We start from the raw sequence: 27689 nt of genomic DNA on the forward strand, positions 1-27689 counted from the left end.
AACAGGGCAGGTCTGGTTTGATGGCTTGATACTAATTTACTGACTCAAATACCATGGCACATGATTGTATGGTCTGGGAGGTTAGAATCCTGAGCTCTGTGTCTTACCAATCTGTGTGAGTTTGAGCAAGTCCCTCCCCTTCTTTGGGCCCTTGTGTCCTCATTGTACAACGAGCAGCAAGTAATTCTGAGGGCCCTCCAGCTTGGACACCTGACGTCATCTTTTCCATTATGTTTTTGATTAGTCCCCCCTTGCCCTCCTGGTCTCAGACCTCCTGGGAAGAGACAGGACACAGGGTTCTCCCCTAATCTGTCCTTTTCCTGGAGTTTAGCCTCTGACCAGGAAGTGGGGAAAGCAGGATTTCCTCTGAGGATGTTCTCTGTGACCCAGACAGTTCTGGTTTGGGAAGCAGAGAGGAGATAAGGAACATCACCCAGGCTTCGAAATCCTAAAACCCCTTTCTGTGGTTTGATGTTTTCTTCTATAGAGGACTTTGAGCTTCTTAAAAACAGGGAATGTGTAATTCAGAGCTGGACAAAAGATATGCTGGTATCTCTTTGAACAGATATTATTATTCACACTTTGGTGGGGAAAACTGAATACCCTTCTTTTTAATTGCGAACTACATTACACATTATAAAAAATAGGAAAATCTCCTTTTTTTCATCTATGCCTATAAAAACCCTTTCACAGCCCAACTCCAACACTCGTTTGCAGAAGCCTTCCTCTCCTCTGGACTTGTAACCACTCCTCACACCCTATTTCTGCATCGTTGGTCATATAATCACAGTATGTCAGAGTTACATCGCTAACTTCTTCACCTCAAAAACTGGGACACGAAAGCCTAGTGATCTGAGGTGTCTTGCCCAATATCACAGAACTGGGGGCAGAGAGATGAGAGGAACCCGACAGCTGCTGACTTCTAATTTAGTGTTCTTTCTACTTGTTTATACTTTTCCTATCAGTGGTTTCCTACCCCCAACTCCCTCCTCTTATGCTGTACCTATACATACCCTCCACGTTTTTCACCAAGCTCTTCCCTCTGTCAGAATACCACCTCTTCCCCATTGCTCCTACAAGATTCTGGAAACATCTAGAAACATTTTCGGACAACTCTCCTCCCAGTTTCTCTTAATATATTCTCCCATGTTATATAGTTTTACTATGAGCACTGACTTCTCTGTGGTGTTGTTTACATGTCTCTCTCCATTAGATCAAGTTCCTAGGAACAGGGTAAGTTTGTCTTGTTCATCATCTCATGCTCAGCACCTAGCTCAGTGCCCAGAATCAATATGTTTACCTATTGAATAGGAGTCAAAAAGGTGCTGGTGGGGAGAGGAAGAGTGGCTGCATCTGGGCTAGATACTAAGGAAGGACACTAAGTTGTTAACTATAAATGTGTGACCCTGGCCCAGTTAATACCTTATCTGTATCTGTCTCATCGTCTGAAAAAAGGGGGGTTAATGATGCTGCCATACATACTTGAGTTTTGATTGTATTACACGAGGAAATATGTGGGCAAAGCATGCTTTGAAAAGTGTGAAGCAATCTGCCAACCTAAGACATTATCATCAAATTTAGTTTGCAGGCATAAAAAAGACCTCTCAGTTCATCTAGGAGGCCTAGGAATGGTTCTGCCCTTATGAGTGAGTAATGTCCTAGAAAATAAGGGGCACAGAAAAATCTTTTGTCCCTCTCATTTCCCGGAGCCCTTACAGTAGCCTTCAGTAGGAGGTTACCACGATGAAATCACTGGAGCGAACCCATTAACACTGACATACTCGTAGATAGCGGGATTGTCTACTTCAGGACTCTTGGGTAAAAAACACTTTCTGGTCTTGGCTAAAGGGCAAGAGGAGTCCTTCTTGGGTAAAACACAACAGCACAGGAGCTTGGAGGACAGTATATTTGCAGACAGCATTTATTGTATGCAGCATTGTATGCAGACAGTAGTATTCAAAATCATTCATTCAGCTCAAGATCTGTTTCTTGTAGGACACTCTTCTTGAATTCCTCAGGCCTCAGAGAACTTGTATTTCTCAGAGGCTTAAGAACTTGAGCTCTGGAGTTGTATTTGAGCAGGAATCTCTGGTAGCAACTTACTTGAGTAAGTTACTTCCCTAAGGCTGTTCCTCATCTATGAGAATGACCATCACCAGCTGGGTTCAGCCAGGAGGCTTAAACGAACTAATGCAAGTGGAGTTCTCTGCACAGCGTCTTATGAGCATGTGGTGAGTCTAAAAAGCTGAAACTATCACGATTACACTGCTGTGGCTCCTTACACCATGGATCACTCATTTTAGCTTTTCATCATTGTCATGCAGGGTGTCATGCGGAGTCTCTGGTCCCGCTCCCCACATAAGAACGCAGGGCATGGTGAGGCCAAAAAGGAATAGCCACGGAGCATAGACAGGGGAGTCATATCACTATAGTCCTCGCTGGCGGCTGGGTTGGAGACACAGGAAGCAGGAGGCCACACTATCTGCAACCTGCCGTCCGCTTCTCTGTCAACCAACCAAACCCCATTTGCTAACTACAATCCGCTCTTGCTAGCTCAGCCCCCATCTTCTTGCTAGCCCCCATTTTCTGCTAGTGTAGCCACGGCAGTTATATTAGTGGCCAATGGCTCACTGGTTTACAGCTGACGGCCAACTAGCCACAGCTGATGGCCATCCAATCACAGTTGATGGCCATTTACTACCCGAGCGAGCACCTTTCCACGTGAGGCAAGAGCCTGGAAACTGCACTCCTGGTTCTGTCCCCACAATCATATACTGTTGTATGACTGTTTCCAGATGTATGTTTTCCCCTAGTCTTACAGCTGGCAAAGGCTTATGTCTAACATGCCTACATCAACTTCTGCGGGTCTGTAGCACAGGCAAAGCAAGGCAAAGGACAGTGAGCATGCCAGCAAGGGCCTCAGAGGCTGAGGGAGGGGACATTTGGTGGGGTGGTGGGGTGCCAATTGGCTAGAACCAGACTACTTTTTCCTGGAAGCTAGAAAATAGAAGTTCCACTGTTTTTCCATATTCATTGAAGTAGCACCCACGTGGCAATTAAGTTCGCGAACTTGCCGCTGTACGCTTACATTGGCAGCACTGTACAAACAGCTCAGTAAGGTTTCATAACCTTGGTATATCAGTGTCTCACAGCTGTGTTCGTGTTGACGTGTGCAGTGTCTTGCTGAGTGGCGTTTATTATTGTTGTATGTTTTTGTGTGCTGTGGCAAGAATGTCTGAGCTTGAATTAGAGCAATGAACAAACATTAAATTTCTTGTTAAACTTGGCAAGAGTGGAAATGAAATCAGGGACGTTAGTCCAAGTTTATAGGGATAATGCCATGAAGAAATCGGCAGTGTACAAATGGATTAAATATTTTTCTGAGGGGAGAGAATGCATCACTGATGAAGAGAGATCAGGGCAGCCAGTAATGAGCAGAACTAACGAAAACATTGCAAAAATTCATCGAATTGTGCATCAAAATCGTTGGCTGTGAGAAGCATAGCAGACCAAATAAACACTAATAGAAAAACAGTTAGGAAAATCTTAACTGAAAATCTTGGCATGAGAAAGGTGTGTGCAAAAATGGTCCTGAAGGAGCTCACTGATAAACAAAAGCAAAGGAGAGTCGAAGTTTGCCAAGACCTTTTGGAGAGGCAAGATGATGATGTTTTGGGCCCCTGTTATCACTGGTATGAAACATGGGTGTACCAATACGACCCTGAATCAAAGCGTCAAAGTGCACGATGGAAGTCAGCCAATTCTCCACGACCAAAAAAGTCCCGTCAGTCCAAATCAAGAGTCAAAACGATATTGCTAACCTTTTTTTGATATCACAGGGATTATTCATTATGAATTTGTACCAACTGGACAGTTAACCAAGTTTACTATTTGGAAGTGCTGAAAAGGCTGCATGAAAAAGTTAGGCAAAAACATCCTGAACTTTTCACCACCGATTCATGGCTTTTGCATCACGACAATGCACCAGCTCACACGGCACTGTCTGTGAGGGAGTTTTCAGCCAGTAAGCAAATAACTGTATTGGAACACCCTCCCTACTCACCTGATCTGGCCCCCAATGACTCCTTTCTTTACCCAAAGATAAAGCAGATATTGAAAGAAAGACATTTTGATTACATTCAGGACATCAAGTGTAATACGAGGACAGCTCTGATGGCCATTCCAGAGAGTTCCAAAATTGCTTTGAAGGTAGACTAGGCACTGGTGTCGGTACATAGCTTCCCAAGGGGAGTACTTTGAAGGTGACCGTAGTGATGATTCAGCAATGAGGTATGTAGCGCATTTTCTAGGATGAGTTCATGAACTTAATTGTCAGTCCTCGTAAACAGTATTCGGGGGACTGAATGAAAATGCAGATAAATGTCATTGAGAGGCGATATCTCCAAAGTCTTTTTAATCCAATTTTCCCAGTACTAATGATTTTTCCAAGATGCCTAAAAGCTATCATAGCAACTAATTTGCCAAATAACTTCCCACAGTAAAACCACCTCTTCTTTGAGAATTTTCTAGAGTAGGTTTCAGTGATGGTCTCTGTTTCTGGACATATATTTAGTAGAAAAGAGATTTGTTCAATTTATCTGCAGTCTAAATTAGTCTCGAAAAACTGCTTAACCATCTTATCAGAGGCCTTAAATTAGATGTGGTAACAGAAAATGATGGAATTAGATTTTGCCTAAAAAGCCTCAGGTACCGTTTTTGTTGTTCAGATAGAGAGGTTCTTGTTGGTGTGAAAATTACAGGGTTCCTAGTGATAATGGTAGTTATTGAGGCTGTCAGTTAATTCAGTAATATTGTTTTTTCAGTAATGTGTAACACAAATTGTATCTACACTCACTTCTGGGTGAAACACTGAGGCTAAAGTTAAACAGAGCATACTTGAAGAGGCTTTGACAATTCCGTCAAAATTTACTCCAGTGAAATGTGTAAGGGGACTTCTATGCTATTTACTGAAATAACTAACCACTCAAACAATGCCTAAGGAAACAAAGGGAAACATAATCATCATTGCCATTTACTCGTCTTAATTTTAACCTGAAAGAGCAATGCTGCAGGGAAAAATGCACAAAGGGATCCCTGGCTCCGATGGGGAACAGCAGAGAACCACCACGTTACTATACTCGGGCTTGCTAACTATAAACCATTTTATCAGATTATCACCTCAGAAAGCCCCAGCTAGGTTGGAAAGCACTTAGAGATCCAAAGTCCATTTCTTTCCAGTTTATATATCAAACTTTGATATAAACCAACGACATCTTAATTTAAATTCAGCAGAAGAGCTTTATCTCTCATGTGAATGATTTTTTCATTTATATTCCGAAATAATTTAAAACTTAATATCTAAGAAGGTGGAGGAAAAAGGGGAGCAACTATTGATAAACCCAACACCTTGACATACCTTCCATTTATATTAACATTCTCATGGTAAAATTAACAATTTTAACATTCTCAAAATGAGAAAAACCCCAGTGATAGAGAACAGACCATTGGTTGTTAGGAGCTAGGGTTGGAGGGAGGGTAGCACTAGAGAGTTTCTTTGTGATGGAACAGTTCTGTATGCTGACTGGTGGTGGTTATGCAAATCTATAATAAGTGATAAAACTTCATAGAGCTATACACCAAAAAATAAATGAGTGTAGAAACTTGTGAAACCTGAAAGGTCTGTGGTTTAGTTACTAATATTGTACCCAATGTCAGTTTCTTGGTTTTGATCATTTACTGTGGCAATATAAGATATTAATTATTATTGGGGTCGCTGGGTGAAGGGTATACCTAAACTCTGTACTACTTTTGTAACTTTCTGGGAGTCCAAAAAGTTTTTTAAGTGGAAAATGACATGCTATAGCAGAGAACAAAGGAAAACAGTCAATCTAGACATTTTTATTACATTTAATAGACATTTTAGTTCTATTAAAAAATTAAAACATTTGAAAAACTCACAAAGTTTATAAAACACACTCAATCCAATGTTCTTATCCTGTGATAATGCTGTATGTTGAAAATGTTACACTAACATCAACCCACTAGAATGCAAACGTTTTTCTCCACAGAATTTAACAAATATGCATCTTAAGAGGACATACACACTCCTTGTATAAAAGATCTTAAATTATTTAAAAAAATTAACTTTCCCCTTCATTTCAATAAGGGTTGATTTAGTCAATTTAGTCAGGGTCATGATAACTTTATGTTCTTTCAGGTGATCCTGGGTAGATGCAGAGATGCAACATGCTAGAAAAACAGACTTACTTTTCAAAATGTACAGTATAAAAGAGCAGTTCAGATTCTGTGCTGGATAGAGTCTGTTTACCTAAATTTGTTGAAATAACTGATCTCAGGGTTTGTTTTTTTTAAAAAGGTTTCAGTGACGTTGAACAGCTCTATTGGAACAAAGAGAACTTAACTCAGCCCTCCTACTACTAGCCAGCCATTGCACAGACAGTCAGGTCCCTTGTTCAGCTCTTTGCAATCAGCTACCACCCGGAAACAGGGCGATCCCTAGAATGATTAGGAATCCCAAAACTACTGCAAGGCTCTGGCTTCTCCAAGTACCTTTAGAAGACACCCTTTCCTCCTATCAAGAGCGCAGGGAGTTAAAGGTTTAAAATAATTTTGGCAACTGTCTGAGACGCTTTACATCTAAGAAGGTGCCTACGGAATTCATACTATTCATTTGCTTTAAAGTTTCAGAAGATTTCAAACTTTCAGAAAATATTGGAGTGTCCCTTTTATTTTCTTTCTCAGGATGTTGGGTGAACTCTGCCTTTCCAGTTCGGAGGTTCATTGGAGGACTTGGTTTTACGTTTGTTAATAAGAATGTTGGGTTTTCATTCAACCGCTGTGTTGTTTTAGACCGAACAACTTCATTTGTAATATTTCTCAATACGGGTGTCTCTGTGTGGGTGGCCACGGATTCACAGTTGTAACCATTAATTATTTCACAGGCATTCCTGGACGATTCCTTCTGACAATCAGGTTGTTCGGGTATGGATGTGAGGTTTTGATTCAGTAAATGTTCACTCTTGCTATCTGAGTTGTTCAAAGGCTCCTCTTCATCTTCACTATTGTCACTGCTTTGTATGAGTCCATATCTCTTCATATATTTTTTGGTTGCAAGTGACATGTTGTTTGGTGAAATTAAACTAAGCCCCACTGTGCTTCTGTCTGTATTTATATGTAGAAAACTAAAAGATGAGTCACAGTTATTTTGGTTTGATCGTGAGAGAGACAGTTGTGACAGCTGATTTTCATTTAAATATTTCAGAGCTATAGCATTTGCCTCCATGCTCAAATCCACACCATTGGGGCTTAAGCCACTCATGCCAACATTAGCAAATGACATGTAGTTTAATCCAGAGATCACTGCTTCAGGGCTGATGCATGCCAACACACTGAAAGACACAATGGAGTAGGCCATCATTTATCTTATTTTTAAATACTAAATAGTGTTATTCTAAATGTGTTCCATTCTATGAAAGTAACAAAAGGTTTTCAACTTTGAGCCTCATGGTGTTTTATCTGAGTGCTCAGACATTAAAATCTTGATAATCCAGATACATTCAAGGGATAAATACGATAACCTAGATGGTAATGCATGAATTCATAGACTGAAAGTGAAACACAAATTAATTTTCCTAAATTTAATACATCCGTCATGGTTTTAAGACAAAATACAAGGCCCCAAAATGTAAAAGTCATTCAATATTGGTAAAGTAAAACAAAAATAAAATCAAACAGAAGACACATTTGATAATATACCATTACAGGCTTTGGTGAGTAGCTCAGAATATTAAATTGCTCATAGTTGAGATTTTATTTGTAATGAATGAAAAACATCAGCCAGTCTCTGGATATGGAGTACTGTGTGAATACACTGATTTTCTTTCATTAGATATCAACTCACTTTGGCTGGCATTATTAATGTCAATTAATTGAATTGCCTTTCTCTTTATATCATACACGCAATAACAGCTGCTAATTTTTATGGTTGCCATATCTTTGCCAGGCACTCTGCTAAACATATCTCGTTTAATCCTCACAGAAACCTTTCTCAGGGAGGTCATCCCTATCAAATATTTCAACTTTATTCTCTACTTCAATACTTCACATTTCCCTTCCCCCACTTTTCTGTTTTCTTCTTACCACCGATGGCTATCTATATATTTAACTTACATTCCTTATTTATTGTCTAGCTCCCTCATGAAAGCCCACTAGGGCAGAATTTTTGTCTGTTTCTTTCCCCCACTGCAGTATCCTTGGTGCCTGGAACAATGCCTGGCACATAGTAGGCACTCGATAAATATTTACTGAATGAATAAAAGAAGTAGGTACTATTATTATCTTTATTTTACAGTTCAGAAAACTGAAGAATAGAGATTTTTAACTAATTTCTGGGCAATGAGCATTCAGAGATACATAAAATACACAATGTTGTGGGAAAGGCTATCACAGGAACATGCTATAATCTATTAGAAACAAGGTATTCTGAGAGTACAACATATCAATGTTCTGGTGAGGGGTCCTTGACAAAGGAGGTGACATCTGAGTTCAGCTTTGAAGGATAATAAAATTTCCAGCAAGCAGAAAGGTGAAAAAGAGCATCCCAGATAAAAGTAAGAGCAAGGAACCTTGCAAATGCCAATGGTAGATAAGCTGGAACTTGGGAGAGAGTGGTGGGAGATTATACTAAAAACCTAAGTTTATGTGAAACCTAAGACAATGTGAATCGATTATGTAGGCTTTAGACAGTCATATGTTTGGAGTATCCTCTTAGCCTAAGATAACTGACAAATAAAAATTGAATTCTTCTATATTTTGCAGAAATAGTTTCAATGCAGTTTCATTTTTAATCACTGTAATATGCAGAACCCATTAATAATCAATGAAATATAAATTTAAAATACTTTTTTGGATCTAAATTAGCACAGATCTTTTAAAAAGGCCATTTTAATATTGGGCAATAAAATAGTATGAAGATATTGCTAATGTTAGGTACCTCTCTTATGTGCTTTCATAGCACGTATCAGACTACATTATAATTGACTGTATTTGTGCATCTTGCTCATTAAACTGTAAGCTCCATGAAGGTAAAGATGTCTTTACCAGGTTATTTTGCATACCATGATATCTCTCACAGCTGGCTCATAGTAGAAGCTCAATACATATTTACTGAAGTAAAATGAGTGAAAGTCTTGGTGAAATAGTAATACATATTGTTGGCAGGAATGTAAAACCTTACTTTTTCAGAAAGCAATGGAGCAACAGCTTTAAAATTTTCCTACCATTTTGAATTAGCCTTTCCACTTTCAAGACTCTATTCTAAGGAAATAATCTTAATGATAAAAGATGCAATCTTTGCAAAAGGATGTTCATCATAGCAACATTTAAAGTAATAAATTAGAACTGACTTGAAAAGTTCTTTTCATTTCTGACAAAGGAAATATTAGGTAAACAAATGCTATGTCCCACGTATGGATTATATGAGGTATGGAAAAAAAATATGGTGACTGTTTAAATTAAAAAAAAAAATTATTACATTAAAAGACACACTGCCATTAATCACCCTCAAAACACTCCCCCTTGCTTTGAACACACTTATCTCATCATTCTTGCCACTTTCTGAAGCAGTTCTGGAAGTCCTCTTTTATGAGTGTCTTTAGTTATACTGTCATGGCTGCCTCAATATCCTGAATCGATTCAAAACATTCACCTTTCGTGGTCATTTTGACTTTGGAGAAGAGCCAGAAGTTGTACAGTGCTAGATCGGGTGAGTCAGGTGGATGAGGACACAACGTAATATTTTTATTTGACAGAAATTGCACTATTCCAGAAGCGATGTGTGACACAGAATCTTCCATTGTGATCACAAAATACGGTGGATGCTGCTGCTGAGTGCCATCCAACGGAAAGGCAGGGATCTTCAATACAGGAAGCGGCACAATGAACCTTAGTAACTGTGAGACAAGTTTCAACTTGTTTGGTGCAGTCAGTTGGGTGTGAGCTACCTTTGAGAGAAGGTGTGTTTTAAGGTGTGTTTGAAAGTGTGCCATAAATCATCCTCCATCATGACAATGCTCTGTGTCACACATTGCTTCTGATATGGCAATTTCTATCAAATAAAAGCATTATGGTATGTCCTCATCCACCTGACTCACCGGATCTAGCACTGTGTGACTTCTGGCTCTTCCCCAAAGTCAAAATGAACACGAAAGGTGAACATTTTGAATCAATTCAGGACATCGAGGCAGCCACGACAGCATAACTAAAAACACTCACAAAAGAGGACTTCCAGAACTGCTTCAGAAAGTGGCAAGAACGATGGGATAAGTGAGTTTGAGGTGATGGGGAGTATTTTGAGGGGGATTAATGGCATTGTGTCTTTTACTGTAATTTTTTAACATTCACTGTATTGTTTGATTACACCTCATCTATCACCATTAAAGATGATGCTTAGAAGGGGTTACAACAACTTGGAAAACATGCTTATTTCCCAATGTAAAGCCAAAGCCAAAACAAAAAAATTTTTTTTGGTATGTACAGCATGATCAAAACACAAAGCAGGACATATACACCACCATCAGACCCCACTGAAAAATTAAACAAGCAGTAAGCAGTATACTAAACAGTCTACTAAGCAGTATACTAAGCAGTAAGCAGTAAACAGTCAACACCCCTCCCCCCAGCAAACAAAGTTATGAACTTTGGAGTTAGAGGAGATAGATTTAAATTCACAGGTGTGGGGCTTTGGGCAAACTGGTACTTAATTTCTTCATCTATAAAACAATAACAACAATAGTATCTATCACACAGATTATTTTAAGGATTAAATGAAATAACGCTGCATAAAACTTAAGCATCATTCCTGACAGATTATGAGCACTCAATAAATGGCTGCTGCTAAAATTATTTTAGAAAAAACAAACAGGAAATACAAAAGCAAAATATTAATAATTGAGTTTGTTGCAAATATGGGGTTGTTTTTGGGTCTATTTTTCCAAATTTTCCAAAATAGGCCTGTATTTCTTTGACAATGGAAACAAAACAAATATTTCCAGAGTTCTACAATATTTTATATAACAATTTCTACCATATAATAAAACCTTAAAAATATTTTTTTTCATATCAAGATATAGATACGCTATTGTAAAAAGTTTGCCAGCTTACCCCTTCATGGAAATGCTTGATTCAACATATTGCTTTAAACTGAAAACGATTTTTTTCACCTGTTTCCACTTCCTTCAGAAAATTATCTTATATGAAACTAAAATCCTATCTATGAATGTGTATCTATGAATTTTGCAACTCACAGAGATAACCGAATTTTAAAAATGGGTAGAGCCCATAATATTAAATGAAAATGGCTATTTTATAATGTTACATAAAGAAAAACAAAATTGTACAGATAGTAAAACTACACCTGTTTCCTAAAAAGCTGATTTTCTTTGGGTCTTAACAGTTCAGGTGACATTTTCTTCATTTTTAAAAATTCCAATCCTGAGCACGTATTATTTTCATAGTATAAATTTATAACATAAATTGTTACTTAAATTAAGAGAAAAACAATCTTGATTAAAACAATTTGACTATCCCACACTGATACACCAAGAAATCTTTACTTTCTATTTCATTCTAGGCATTTAAAAAAAATGAAGCAAGTTCATTATACATTAAAATGCGTTAATTTCAGTGTTTCACACTAGAAACATTAAAATAGGGTAGCCACTATGAAGAAATACATTACCTAAAAACTATTCCCCAAAGGCAGCCACATTAAAATGTAAGGGTTCAACATAGATAGCAGGGTGATCTGTGCATTTCAACAGATGTTATATAGCCTCTATCTCACAGTACTGAAATTTAACCTTCAAACACACTACTTACTCTCAGACACTGTTGGGAGGAATACAAACTGTTACAACTGTTTTGGTGGGGAATGACAACATTTACCAAAACCTTACATGCCCATATCCTTTGATCTTGTCCACCTGTAGGAATTTATCATGCAAAGATACTTGTGCAAGTACCTATAGACTGATGTTCACTTAGTACTGTCTGAGGTAAGAAATAAGAGCTTCAGCCTAAAAGGTCATTAACAGAGGACTGGCGTTCACTATATTATAGTACATGGATACAATAGAGTATTATGCAGCTGTTTAAATGCATGGCAAAGAACTGCATATACCAATAAAGAAAAGTAAGCTATAAAGCAAAAAAACCCAAATCATAACACTTATACACATATTCATATATACTCAAACATTTCTAGAAGAATACGAAAGAAATGAGAAGTAACCTTGGAGGAATCAGACTGAGGAGTTTGGGGTATAGGGAGTTTTGAATTTTATCTGATATTCTAGTATATTATTTGATACTTTTTTAAAATCATGAAACTGTATTACTTTTGTAACTAGAAAACAGCAACAAAAATAATTAACAGAAAACAGGCTAACCTTAATAATATATTTTCCAGATTTTATCCTCTTTAAAAACAAGTATGTGCTACAGTCATCTCTGAAGAGGAATCTGAACAGAACACGGCCTGTTGGAACTGGTGAGTAATGAGTAAGGTTCATGTAACTATTATTCTTCAAAACACATTCCTACAAAAAAGGAATGTTTTTGCCTTTTAGATGGCACAACTGCAAACTGTACATCCAGGAGCTGGCGCAGACACTGTTACCTCCAGGAAGACTTTCCAGACACCAGGAATGAATAAAAGCTCATTTCTCTTTCCTGACTCCTAGAGCTTTACACTGGCATTTTCACCCAGGAGACATTGCACAATATCTCTCTAATTACTTATGTATATAACCCGGTCTCCTAACAAAATGAAGAATCTAAAGGGTAGAGATGATTTCTTATTCATCATACATAGCAGGCCCTGAATAAATGATAAATCAATTGAACTGAGTGGCAAATTTATACTTTTTCTCATGAGACTGCTGCAATATATCTAAAATGTATTCATCTTTTAAAACAAATTTTAAAGTTACCTGGCATGATCCACTTTATGTGCATTTTTCTTCCCTTTAGTGGGGGAATCAATTTTTACTCCAAAGCTTCTTAGTTGCTTACGGGTTGCATTAAGAACATAGTCTTTGTCCACTGGTCCTGAATCATGTTTTTTTTTTCTTCGTATGGTAAACATTTTGGGTTCTGGTGCATTCATGGCTGATAATTACTGCTTTGGTAGATGGTTGCTCAGTTTCTTTAGTGGAGTTATTTAATAGGTGGTTCACTTGACCCTGATGAAAATAAAAAGGACATACTTTTAAAATCACTATGTGACAACATGGATGAACCTAGAGGGTATTATTATGCTAAGTGAAATAAGTCAGACTGATAAGAAAGACAAATACCCCATGATCTCACTTATATTTAGAATCTAAAGAACAAAATAAACAAACAAAATAGAAACAGATTCATAGATACAAAGAACAAACTGATGGTTGCCAGAGGGGAGAGTAGGTGGGGAGCTGGGTAAAAAAAGGTGAAGGGATTAAGAGACACATTTTGGTAGTTACAAAATAGTTACAGGGATAAGTACAGCATAGAGTATATAGTCAATAATGTTGCAACAACTATGTATAGTGGCAGGTGGGTACTAGACTAAGCCAGAGGATCACTGCATAAATTATATAAATGTCTAAACACTACGCTGTATACCTAAAACTAATATAATATTGAATGTCAACTGTAACTGAAAAAAAAAAAAAAGGAAAAATCACTATTAACAATATTAGGGGAAAAAAAACCCAACAATATTAGGAAACAAAAATGTAAATAATAGCATAAGGGAAAAGCAAAATAGTATCTTGCCAAGTTCTACAAATTATCGAGTACATTTGCAAGTATTATGGAGTTTTTATAAACAGCCCATCCTAATGATTTCACCAGACCCCAGAGAAACTTAGAATGTTTGTTTAGAACTTGTTCATTTTAAAACCAACAGATTTAAAATCATTTGAGTAATACTTCAAGTGTTTTCAAGGATTTATAGTAAATTCTTTATAAACAAGTTTTAAATCATGTTTTCATTTGAAAATGATAATATTTCAGTTATACATTACACAGCTCTTTGTTACTTTCAGAATTTGACTTTCTTTTTTCACTCTGAATGAGAATGACCTGTGATACTATCTCTGCCTTCCTGACATTAAAGCATATTTCATTCCCCCAGCACACAGTTGCTTGCACCAGTCTAGGACCTAGCAGGCAAATAAAAAATACGCGTTCATTGATGAATACATAGGGCCCGATGCTTAATTAGCCTTCAGTTTTAAACGAAGAAATCAAATGTTCCAAAGTCTACAATTTGGAAGGAAGTGACAGCCAGGGTGTCCAAACTTCCAGTCCCAGTTCACATTCTACCTTTTCTAAGACAACTATTTCCTCCAAACAGAATCATCCCATTTTAGTCTGTGCTACCTTTGCTTACAGCACTTCTCAGCCTGTCCTGTAATTGTTTGCTATTGGTATCCATGCGCTAGTTCCCCTAGGTCTCAAGTGCAGAGACTGTCATATTCATCTTTATAGTATCCACTTCACTTAGTTCACTTTCTTAGACAAAGCGAAGTATTCAAGAAAAATCTGCTTACCTAAATTGAAATCAGTAGCTATTATCATAAATATCATACGTCTTTCCAATGTTCAAACTTCCTGCAACCTCTTGGTTGTTTTTTATGGTACTAACTTTAGTTTGAATTTGGCATAATATCAACACTTAAATTTTTAAAATATGGTGCTTTGCTTCCTGGCTATCTAAGTACCTGATAACTGGCATGCTTACAGTAAATTACTGAATTTAGGTTATCATAATTTAAGAAAAGCTAAGAGAAATAAATGATATGTCATTAATTTACAGGAAAGCTTTTTGTATCAAGGTCCCAGTCAGTTTAAAGATAGGAAAGGCTACCTAGGATACCCGAGACTAAATAACCATTCCACAAAAGATGAAATGCTTTACTTTTCTTACCAATAAATCCTGGTATATTTTCTGGTTATCTGATGGTTGTTGATGAGGCAAGTGTTGCATTACTTGCTCAATTTTTGGTTCCCCTGATGTTACAGAGTTGTTACTAGCACCCTCTGTTGGTCTACTCTGTAAGCACATGCTTACGTTCTCTGCCAGCGGGGAATTCGGAAAGAGCAAAGGCACATCAGGTTCTTCACTCACAAGTGGAGAAAAGCTGCTTGAAAGGATATATATAATGTAAATGTTAGTTATCAAGGTACCAAGGTAACTATATTTGAAGTGCAGTAACTTTGGAAGAAAGGTAAAGACTCAAGTAGATTCTGGTTTGTATTTTTAGCTCTTAAGTGATGAGCATCTCATCTTGATAGGCTGCATATAAATTGGATTATGATACCTTTTTGAGTTATGTTATTTATAATATATTCAGAAAACTTTCTCTGAAAGTTGGAAAGCAACCTGTCGATTTCTCTTGAACTTGGTGCAAAAGAAATTTATAGAGTATCTAAAAATTTTAAATATATTATTTGTTCACTTCAAGTTTTAAAATACACATGTAGTTAAAAACTTTGTCAAATGACAGTTCATTAAGTTGCCATTTCTAATCACATTATATACTTGGTAAAATTTTTCTTCTTTATGCTTTTATGTATTTTGCAAATTTTATACAATGAATATTTGTTATTTTCAAAATTAGAATATACTGTACACTTCCCCAAAAATAAGACCTAACCGGAAAATAAGTCCTAGAGTGATTTTTCAAGATGCTTGTAATATAAGCCCTATGCCAAAAATAAGCCCCATTAAGATTGTCAGCCAGACGACGCATTTAGTATGTGTGTTGCAACACACGACAGACATATTGAATTATAAAATAATATTAATATATAATTAAATATAAGTAAATATTATTGACATTAATACTTAAAATAAATGATAATACCCAAGTGGGCACCTGTGGACGAGAGGTAAACACCTATGTAAACAGATGAACTCAAGACTTATTGCCAAATGACCAATCAGAGTACAGACACAACACACGAATAACGTGCGCACTTGATAACGAACGGATGTGGTTGTCTAATATGAATCTTCATAATTCAATACATCATGTGTTGTAACGGATGTACTTAATACACTCGTGTGAAATAAAGAAATGTTTTCTGAATTTTGGTGCCTGCAATTTTTCATTGCTTTTGTGTGGACCATAATTCTTAACTGTCATCATTTTTGTTGCCACTCCTGTCTCATAAGTCTTCAATTAACACTTGATTTAATGGTAAATTTAAAGGGAATAATATTTTGACTCCCAGACAAAAACAAAGAGCTATTCCATCGAGTACAAGAAAGGAATCGTGGAGGACTCCAGGGGGAAGAATCTTGAGGTTTTCTGCAAAGAGAAGAAGATGGATCTCTGAATGGTCCGAAAATGGCAAGCAGAGTATGATAACTTCAGTCAACAGGTGGACGAGGGAAATGCTAAGAAGCGCAAGTGTGGATCAGGTCAGCAACCATTATTTCCTGAGCTGGAAGACATCATCTGTGAATGCATTGCTGACAGGAGAGCAAAGGCTTTGGCTGTGCGCAGGGCTGATATTCAAGCATTTGCCCTTGCAATGGCACCACAGTTAGAAATATCCCCAGAAGAATTCAAAGCATCACAACACTGGCTGGATGGCTTCCTTCAACGATATGAATTGTCTCTAAGATCAACAACACTGTTCAAGCTGGAAGATACTGAAGTTATTAAATGCGCACTTGCATTCAAGTCCTTTGTTGATGGCATCGACTTTTCTAAATACCAACTCTCCAACATGATTGCTGTGGATGAAACTGCAGTGTTTACGGGCCAAGGATCTCAAAGGACAATTGATCAGAGGGGTGCCTCGTCAATCTACATTCCCTCCACTGGTTATGAAAAGTGCAAGTGTTACCTGTATGTTGGCAATTCGTCTGGATGGAAAGAAAGCCCCACCTCTAATCATCACTAAGGGCTAGAAAGATAAGGTTGAACTTGTTTCAGGCATTTATGTTCTTGAAACGGAAAAAGCCTGGTGCACACAAGCAGTTATAAGGAAGTGGGTTGATTTAATGCTGCCACTTGTTTTGCGAGGTGGCCAAAGAGGCCTGCTAGTCTGGGATTCAGCCAGCACTCATCGCGCTAAAGACATGAAGAACTTCCTTGCAGAGAGAAGAGTAGATCAAATAATGATTCCCGCAGGAATGACTGTGTATCTCCAGACTCTTGTATTGCAATAAACAAGCCATTCAAGGACCATTTGCACATAGAAATCGATGGCTACACTGAAAATAGAATGGAGAGAAATCAGCTTGGAAACTTTGTGAAGTCTAGCCTGCAAGAGGTCGTGACTTGGGTGAAGAATTCATGGGATAAAATCACTGACAGCTGTGTTGCCATTGCACTACAAGCAGGCTACATGGACAAGAAGTGCTCATTTAAGGAGAGCTCTATTGCTGGACATGAGAAATTGGGGCCAATGGTTCTACAGGAAATGAAGTTGCAAGAATTCAAGCCAGAATTCAGGGTTTGGAGAGTTATGACGATATTCCAGAAAAAGATGACATGACTGTATGTGAATAAATGTAGATTTTTGTACATGAATAAATGCAGAATGTAGTACATGAAAAAATAAGACATCCCCTGAAAATAAGCCCTAATGCACCTGTTGGAGCAAAAATGAATATAAGACCCGGTCTTATTTTCAGGGAAATATGGTAAATATATATTTAAAAAATAACTATGGAAAGCAATATTTAAAAACATTTTTTGTAAGAACAGTAATCTGTAGCTATTGTAGAAAACAGAGAAAAATTATAATAAATTTAGCTAGCAGAAAGCTTATTATGTATGGGGCAGGCACTGTTTCAAGTGCATCATCTTATATAATCCTTACCAGAAAGACCTATGAGAGAGAAAGCACATATTATCCCTATTTGACAGGTGAGGAAATTGAGCCACAGGTGTTAGGTAACTGCTCAAAGTTATACCAAGAATAAAGAAAATAAAAGTCACAAGTAATTTAATATCTAGAGATAACTAATGTTAACATTTTTGAGGAGTTCCATCTCTGCTTTTTATATAGATATGTATTTTCTCTGAAAACTGTACCACATAGTTTGGGAAGCTGCTTTTTAAAACCGAATATTATATCACGAGTATCTTCCCATTTAATTAAATATTCTTAAAAGCAAGTTTTAATCGTTACATAATATTTTATTTTATAGATATGGTATAATTTTTCTAACCATACCTCTTCTTTAAAACTCACCTTATTTTCAATTTTTTCCATTTGTTTAATTTTAAATTGATATGAAGTGCCAAGCACTCATTTGGTACATGATAATCTCAATAAATATTAGCTGAAATGAATCTTTGTAAAACACTAGTCAAGATATAATTTTAAAGAAAAAGTCAATAAATGTGACTACTAAAGTAAAAAAATCATTATATGGCAAAAAACATCAAACAAGGTCAAAAGACAATTGACAAACTAGAAGAAAATATTCACAACATATACCAAACAGCCAACATTTCTAATATATAAAGAACACTTAAAAATTGGGGAGTCGAGGACATAAAACTCGAATATAAATGGCATAGGAAAGACAAACAGATAATTCACAAATATACCAAACTGACTCTCAACATGACAAACTCATTCATAATTTTAAAAATTAAAATTAAAACAGTACCAAGGTATCATTTATCACTTATCAGACTGCCAAAAAATCTTTTTAAAAATATCGCAACATATTTTGCAGGCATGGCTGTTGGGAAACATAATGTCATACATTGCTGGTGAGAACGCAAATTGGTACAACCCTTTTGCAGGGCAATTTGATAATACCTAACAAAATTACATATGAACTTAACTTTGGATGCAGGAACCCCACTTCTAAAACAATTCAAAAATATACATGCACAAATAAACTAATTAACTGTAGCATTATTTGTAATTGAAAAACATTAGAAACAGTCTAAAGGCTCATAAATAAGAGCATTTCGTTAAACTATGGTATAACGAAATACACAATGAAATAATATACAGCTATTAAAAATGAGAAAAATCTCCAGGAACTGATTTGGACTGATTTTCACTACTTACACTACTAAGTGAAAAGAGAAAGGTTCAGGAGAGTACCTGTGGTATACTACTTTTCTACATTTCATGTAAGAAAGAAGTAACATAAGAAAATACAGACATAAGTGCTCATTTGTACAAAAGAAATATAGGAAAGATAAACCAGTAACTAAAGAGATTGGGTGGAAAAAGAGGTGAAAAAAGGAGAATTTGGGAACAGGGTAGCAAGGATGAGAACAGACCAATTCTTTCAGAATATATCTTTTCATATAGTTTGTGGTCTGTTAGAACCATAGTGATGTTTCACACACTAAAAAAACAAAGTCAACCAGAACATGGAGGGACCTCAAGATGGAATACAAACAGTAACACCTAATGGCATTGCATACAAATAACATAAGCACATAAGGGAACAAAGAAGAAAAAAACTAACCTAAATAACTTTGAAAAGTATTTTTGTTGGATATTGTAAGGCTAAAGATAAAAAGAACTACAAACAAACATATTCTAGTAAATGTGTTTCAGAATTCCTGGCAATTCTGAAAACTACTTTATGTGTACACTATGACTGAACAAATGAGTATATTGTACATAATGAAAGCCAGGCTTATCAATGTTGGGAAAATAAGTTTTAAATAAGAAAAAGGGGTGAAGGACTGGAATCAGAAGATTGGTATGAAGTCAGGATTTTCAAATATATTCAGATACATAACGGAAATAAATGTAGATATATATGTTTGCATGGGTTAGTATGCACATATGAGTCAGAACACCAAAACAATATTAGAATTTAAAAAGAAAAAAGGAAGTAGGATGAATATTCAATCAAAGAGACCTTACTTGGATACTGAAAGTGGCTGATTGAATTCTTCCACGGCAATGTTGCTGTCTTCAAAACTGGGAATATCAACTGCTTTTAATGAAGATGTACTACCTGGAGGACTTGTGACTTCATTATTAATATCAACAGAAAAATTCATGTCCTCACTGGAAATCTTGGTATCATCTTGCTTCAGCTGAGATTCAGGCTCTTGACCATCACCTGCTGCATTCCAAAACAAGCTGGCACCTGAAGGTCAAATGTTTTAACAAACACCGAAACAGATATTCCACTATAAAAATAATTCTGACAAACCATTAAGACTAGCTATATTATATTAACACAATTACCTAGAACTGCTTTCAAATTATATTTCCTCAGAAATATCACAAAGAGGTAGGTGGAATATGAAAAGATAGAAAACTGGGTACAAAGAGAAAGGGGATATTCTGGGCTCTGATTCTTCAAGAGTTGTGGCTCTCAAATGATGTGTTTTACATACTAAAGTTCTGAATACAATTTGTGTGTGTGTGTGTGTGTGTGTGTGTGTTGAAAAAGCTGTTCTGAAAAACAGCAGAAATTTATATAAAATATAAATCACTAGGCTCTCTGCTTTTGATCCTTACATATAATATTTATGAGGCTATATTAGGAATGGATCTGACATATGTATGAGGTATGATCAAAAACATGGTGAACATTTAAATTAAAAAAATGTATTACAGTTAAAGACACATTGTGATTAATTAATCCCCCTCAAAATACTCCCCCTTGCTTTGAACACATTTATCCCATCGTTCTTGCCACTTTCTGAAGTAGTTCTGAAAATCCTCTTTAGTGTCTTTAGTTGCGCTAAAGACTGCTTTGACAGCCTGAATCGATTCAAAACCTTTACCTTTCATGGTCATTTTGACTTTGGGGAAGAGACAGAATTGCATGGTGCCAGATCTGGTGGGTAAGATGGATGAGGATACACCGTAATATTTTTATCTGACAGAAATTGCCATATACCAGAAGCGATATGTGACACAGAGCATTTCCATTGTGATCAAAAGATACGGTAAATGCTGTTGCCAAGTGCCATCCAACAGAAAGGCAGGAATCTTCAATACGGGAAGTGGCGCATCGAACCTTAGTAACAGTGTGTGACAAGTTTCAACTTGTTTGGTGCAGTTAGTTGGGTGTGAGCTACCGTTGAGAAGGTGTGGTTTAAAGTGTGCTGTAAATCATCCTCTATCATGACAACGCTCCGTGTGACACATCGCTTGTTACACGGCAATTTCTGTCAAATACAAACATTACTGTGTATCCTCACTCACCTTATTCACTGAATCTAGCACCATATAACTTCTGGCTCTTCCCCAAAGTGAAAATGATTCAGGACATGGAGGAAGCCACGACAGCACAACTAAAGACACTCATGAAAGAGGACTTCCAGAACTGCTTTAGAAAGTGATGGGATAAGTGTGTTCAAAGTAACGAGGAATATTTTGAGGGGGATTAATGGCAATGTGTCTTTTACTGTAATAAATGTTTTTTTTTAATTTAAACATTTACCATATTGTTTAATCACACCTTGTAACATCAGGCAAGTATTTAAAAACGAAATGTTTCCCAAACTTTATGGATCAGTTGCATAAGTATTTGCTGAACTATTTGCATATATTATTATTTGCTTGCTATTTTTCTTCAGCTTACCGCCTTTTTACCTAGCTTCATCATTTTTATGAAATCATAGATTTAATGTGCTATATTTTTTCCAATACTCCTAAGAATAAATATATCTACAAAATATAAAATATTCATCTGTATGGCTCCCCCAAACCATCTTTTGAACTAGAGCAGTATGCATTCTACAATTTGGGAAATACTGCTTTATATAATGATTTAAAAAAAACAAATAAAACCAAAAAGTAAATCCAACTCAAATGGTTTCTATATTGAGGGTCAATTGGGATGATTTTAGGAAAATAAATTAATAAAAGCATGGTTTAAACTTGTATTCACTTAACATTTAAAAACAATTTTTTAAAAAGAACAATTTTGAAAAAGTTACATAAGTACTGCTACTCTTCCTGAATATATATCAACACACACACACACACTGGGGAATTAAGTATCATTACAGAATAAATGTGCTTCTAAGAGCCATTTAGTTCAAATGATTATTCATTTTTCTGCATATAATAACTCTGAACATGAATCTATGAAGTTTCAAAATATTTTAATTCTATACGGAGGTGCCAAAAAAATGTATACACATGACTTGTGTTCATCTTTTGTTATCGGTATATATTGAGTATTACAATTTTAATAGTTTTTTCTTTCTTAAAATGTGTATACGTTTTTTGACACCCTCTGTATATCATGCTTGAAAACTTATTTCAAATAATTTCAAATGTGAATAACTTCACTCAATTATCATTTATTCAGCACACATTGGGTTAGGCATCAATGTTACGTAGGTAATGAAGATACACTAGTGAATAAGGCAGTGTTCCAGATCCCAAAAGCTTAGTCTAGTAACATACACAGATAAGCCACTGTAATACAGTTATGTACAGAATTTTATAGGAGGATGTAGGAGGAACTGCACTTTTTGGTATGTTTATTTAGCTCAAAATACCCCACAGCTCCTTCACCACCACCCCTCTACAACTTACTTTTCTCTCTCTCTCTCTCTCTGTTTTTGTCACCCCTACAATAACAAAGGTAGGACTCCAGCAGATACGTCCCAATTATGTGATTCTCAACCCCCTTACAATTGAACCAAAGAATAAAACCTAATCCAAACTTGGCCATTCAGCTTCTCTACAATATGAAACTGGGAATGAAGGATAGTAACCTGGTTTGTGCATATGGCTAGAACTGTGCAACACATAAACTTTGGAACTCTAGGTGAGCTGTATTTTACAATGTAAAGCAATGCAGACTGCAGAGAGTTGAGTAGTCCAATAGTCCTAATGGTATTTCAGTCTCTAGTTCTTGTTTTTTCCTGCAGTTGAGCCCCATTCTTGGCCTTGGCTTTCATGAAACATTCCCATATCCTTTCAGTAAATTCCCCTTCTTTGAATTAATTCAAAGTGGTTTATCTTTGCAGCCAAAGACTCTTAAACTAACACTGAGTAATATCTGAATTTGATTTATAAATATGCATGAAGTTCTTGATACCCTCGCTCCTTGCTCCTTTCTACATATAGTTCAGAAAAATACAGAAATCTGCCTTCCTTATTATCTTTCTTAAATTTTTATTCTCCAGTCTCAAATCTTCATCTGTTACTTTTGTTAAGTCTTATGTCATCAAACTACCTCCACTCTTCTGACACTTGAGCATTACTATCTTCATTTCCAAAAGTAGATCTGACCAGATTAGACTGAACTTATCCTTTCTCCTCTGCTTCTCTAACTTGCTTCCTTCTGTTTAATACTATAACCATTCCCTCTGTTACCCAGGCTTAAAATCTTGGAGTAACTTATCTTCAAATTTAATAAACTCTTAATTGTGAAATAATACTAGGTTTATGAATGATAACACAGAGTGTTCCTGCATACTCCTCACCCAGTTTCCCTTGATGTTAACATCTTACTTTACCATCATGCATTTTTCAAAATCAAGAAACCAATATTGGTACATTACTAGTAACTAAAACTAGACTTTATTTGGATTTCAGCAATTTTTCCACTAATGTTCTTTGCTGTTCCAGGATCCAATCCCAGGTATCACATTGTATTTAGCTGGAGTAACTTTTGAATCCTCCCTCTTCCTCAACTGCTACATCCAATTAGTTATCAACTCTTATCAACATCCTACTTGACTCTTCCACATTCTTATCACCACTATCCTATGTACTAGACATCTTGCCAGACCCTGGAAACACAAAGATCTCATGGTCTGATGGGGAGTAAACATGTAAACAAGTATGTCATTTATAGTATCAGTAGATCTTTTAAGGCCTTCAATGTTGCTTACCAAATAAAGTAGATATTCCGTTGTGGAAGATGTAATGAAGGCTCTCTATAACATGGCAATGTAGAGTTCTGAACAACTCAGAACCCTGTGTTTTCTGAGCCCATACATATTATTTTTTCTGCCCAATCTGTTCTACCACCTCTCAATTTCATCTGCTAAAATCCTACATACCCTTCAAGGCCCAGAGTCAATAACACTGCATAGATGAAACCTTCCCTGATCCCTCAAACCACAGATGATTTCTCTTTTTAGAATTGGGTCCAGCCTGGGAAAGTAGCAAAAACAATGCATTATGTTATGTAGTTTCATATGTGTTTTCAGGTATAGTTTTATTTCACAACGAGTAAACTTACTCTAAGACTTAAAACTGTTTACTCTCAGCACCTTGGCTTTGGTTCTATTTGTACAGTTTCAATGTAAAAAAAATTTTTAAGTAGATACGAAAAGCATTTTTTAAAAATTCCTTACAAATTAAAAAAAATTAAATTACCTGTGCTTACAGCAATGCTTACACTTTTTCTCATGTGCAAACCAGAGGAAGACTGCGCTTCCACAGAAACCAACTCCATTTGTTTTGCAGCTTGCCCCGTGTCTTCAACAGTGGTTGTCTTAGGGGAACAGGGCTGAAGAGACTGTGCTTCCAATAAACGTTGAATCTGTATCAATTAAAAACATACCTTAAACTGACAGTGAAGTAATCAACAAAATTAGCAGCAGAGTTTAAATATGAATTACAAAGTACCCCATTTATAAATAACTGACCTTTACCTATATTTTCTCACATTTCAACTAAATAATACCATAAAACTTAATCAATGTAGAAAATCATTATCATTCGTTATTAAGAAACACTTCGGCCTATGTGTAAATTTAAAAGTGAAAACATACAAGTGTTTACATTAGCATTCATAAATTGACACTCATAGAAAAGTCTGAATATTAATACTTTAAACCAATATTTCATTTCTACTTCACTTAAAAATCAAAAGTAAGGTAGGAGGTATACCCTGACTCCATGTACCAAATATTGGACATTTTTACACAAGATTCTTCTTATAAAGGTTAATCAGAATTACCCATTTTAGCCATGCTGAAACTGAAAATATTAACAATAACTAACAGTTATTGAGTGCTTCCTGTTTACACAGCACTATGCTAAAAGCTTTCAGGTATAATTTTATAACCCCATGAAGAATGTACTACTATTAAATACATTTTACAGGTAAGGAAACATGAGGCATTAACAATTAAGTTATGTGCCCAGGTCACATAACTAACAAGTAGCAAAGCCAAGGAAAACTTCCCCTTCGCCTTTTTAAATTGAGATATAATTCACATACAACAAAATTCATCCCTTTAGAGTACACAATTCAGTGGTTTTTAGTATATTCACAAAGTTTGCATCCATCAGTCCTCCAAAGATCTCTGTACCCATCAGCAGTCACTCTCCATTGCCCTTCTCTCCAGCCCCTGGCAACCACTAATCTACTTTCTATCCTTACAGATTTGCCTATTCTGGACATTTTATATAAATGGAACCATATAATATATGGCCTTATATCTTGCTTTTTTTTCACTTAGCATAACATTTTTAAAGTTTCATCCATGCTGTAGCATCTATCAATCTTTATTCCTTTCGATAGCTGAGTAATATCCCATTGTGTGTGTTATGACATTGTGTTTGTCCATTCATTAATTGGTGGACATTTGGTGTTTTCGTTTTGGGCTATTATAAATAGCTATGAACATTCGTATACAAGTTTTTGTGTGAGCATATTTTTCCATTTCTCTTGGGCATATACTTAAGAGTGGAAGAGCCTCCCTTTTTTAAACAATGTGATATTCTACTTCCCTATAAATTATACTATTGTGTTCAAATCATCTCATTAATTTTAGGTTAACTTTATTAATACAGGAAAATTAGTATTGTTGTTAAAATCAGCAGAAATTTCACCTGCATTAATACAAAACAGCACATGTACTTAGTGGTTTGGGGCACTGGTTTTGGTGTCATAATTTTAAATCCTACTCTGCTATCTTTTGGAAAAGCGATTTAATCACTATGAGCTTCAATATTATGTAAAACTAAGGTTGTTGTGAGGATTAGGAGATAAATAAAATAGCTCCAATTTGCTGAGTACTTACTATAGCCAAGTCCTACACTTAGTACTTATATACTGGGGATGCCAAAATAATGTATACGCATGACTTGTATTCATCTTTTGTTATCGGTATATACTGAACATTACAATTTTAATATAGTTTTTTCCTTTCTTAAAATGTGCACACATTTTTTGGGCACCCTCTGTATGTATACACATACATACATGTATACACGTATGTATATATTATACATACGTGTATACACACGTGTATACATGTATCTGTACACACACTCATTTAACCTTCAAATCTACATATACCAATCTCTGCTCAAAATTTACAGTAAGAAAAGTGAGGTGAGAGGGGCGAGGGGTGCTAGATGAGGGAAAACAGGATGAAATCTATGGTGACGGAAGGAGAACTGACTCTGCGTGGGGAACACACAGTGTGATACATAGATGATGTCATACAGAACTGTACACTTGAAAACTATGTAACTTTACTAACCATTGTCACCCAAATAAACTTTAATGAAAAAAAAATGAAATCTTACCATTAAAAAAAAAAGGGAGGTTTGGAACACATGGGAAACACTTGATAGGAAACTTATTATAAAGCTATAGTGATTAAACTGAATGGTGCTGGTGCTGGAATAGACAGGCAGATCAATGGAGCAGAATACAGTACAGAAATAGATGCAAACACATGATACATTATACAGTAATGCATTTATAAATCATTAACAAAAAGATATATTATTCAATAAATATATGGGGCCTGTCAGCTGAGGATTAAAAAGAAAAAAATCTCTTATCTCATATATCAAAATAAAATAGAAGCAACAAATATAATTTTGGAAGGGAAGATGAAGAATAGATTTTTAAAAATTATCCTGAAGGGAAGAAAGGCTTTTCTAAACATAATACAAAATCCAGAAAGAAAATGACTGGTAAACTTAACTATATCCAAACTGAAATAGTCTGTACAAAACAAATGGTTATTACACAAAACATTTAAGACAAACTGTAATAAATATCACATACATACATAATAAAGAACCAATTTCCTTAATATACAATGACCTCTTAAAAATTAGAAAATGACTTTATAGTAAAGTGGGTAAATGATACAGAGACTTTATATAAAGAAAATACAAATGGTCAATAAATAATAAAATGGTCAATCTTAATGATAATACTATGCAAATCAAATAACAACTATTATAAGACTGATAATTTAAGAGTTTCATATGCCTGATTTGAAGTATTGAATTGGTATAACATTTCTGGGGGCCATTTTCACTCATTCAAGTTATGAAATATGTATTAAGTAGCTATTATATGTGAAGTACCATGTAAGGTGCTAATAGTGATGAATCTTGTAAGCATCCTCCCTAGAGACAAACAAAAACAAAAACAAAAATATCTAATTAAGGCCTGAATGATGAGGAGCGAGGCTAATCATTAGAAGAACTAGAAGAATGTTCCAGGTAAAGGGAACTGCAAGCTTAAGAACCTGAAGTGGAAACACATTCATGTTTTTGAAGAACAAAAAGTACAGCACTGCAGCTAAAGTGTAGTGAACATGGAAAAAGTGGCAAGAGATGAGCTGGAAGGGTGGAGACAGATGCCAAATCCAAAGGTCTTTGAGGGCCAAGGTAAGGAATCTGGATTCTATTCTAATTGTAAGGGAATACCATTAAGT

At 35.9% G+C, this 27689-nt stretch overlaps 1 protein-coding gene across 1 annotated transcript in view; it reads right to left on the reverse strand.

Moving 5' to 3' along the window:
* Nucleotides 1-6370: 6370 nt before the first annotated feature.
* The window catches only part of STIL (STIL centriolar assembly protein), a 53249-nt gene continuing 31930 nt past the window's right edge, over nt 6371-27689 (reverse strand). The window contains 6 exon segments of the mRNA XM_033114182.1: nt 6371-7409; nt 13011-13147; nt 13149-13262; nt 14993-15209; nt 19933-20161; nt 24373-24538. Coding sequence (XP_032970073.1) covers nt 6620-7409; nt 13011-13147; nt 13149-13262; nt 14993-15209; nt 19933-20161; nt 24373-24538 — 1653 coding nt within the window. The 3' untranslated portion in view covers nt 6371-6619.

Source organism: Rhinolophus ferrumequinum, chromosome 9 (genome assembly GCF_004115265.2).
Source record: "Rhinolophus ferrumequinum isolate MPI-CBG mRhiFer1 chromosome 9, mRhiFer1_v1.p, whole genome shotgun sequence".
Classification (NCBI taxonomy): domain Eukaryota; kingdom Metazoa; phylum Chordata; class Mammalia; order Chiroptera; family Rhinolophidae; genus Rhinolophus; species Rhinolophus ferrumequinum.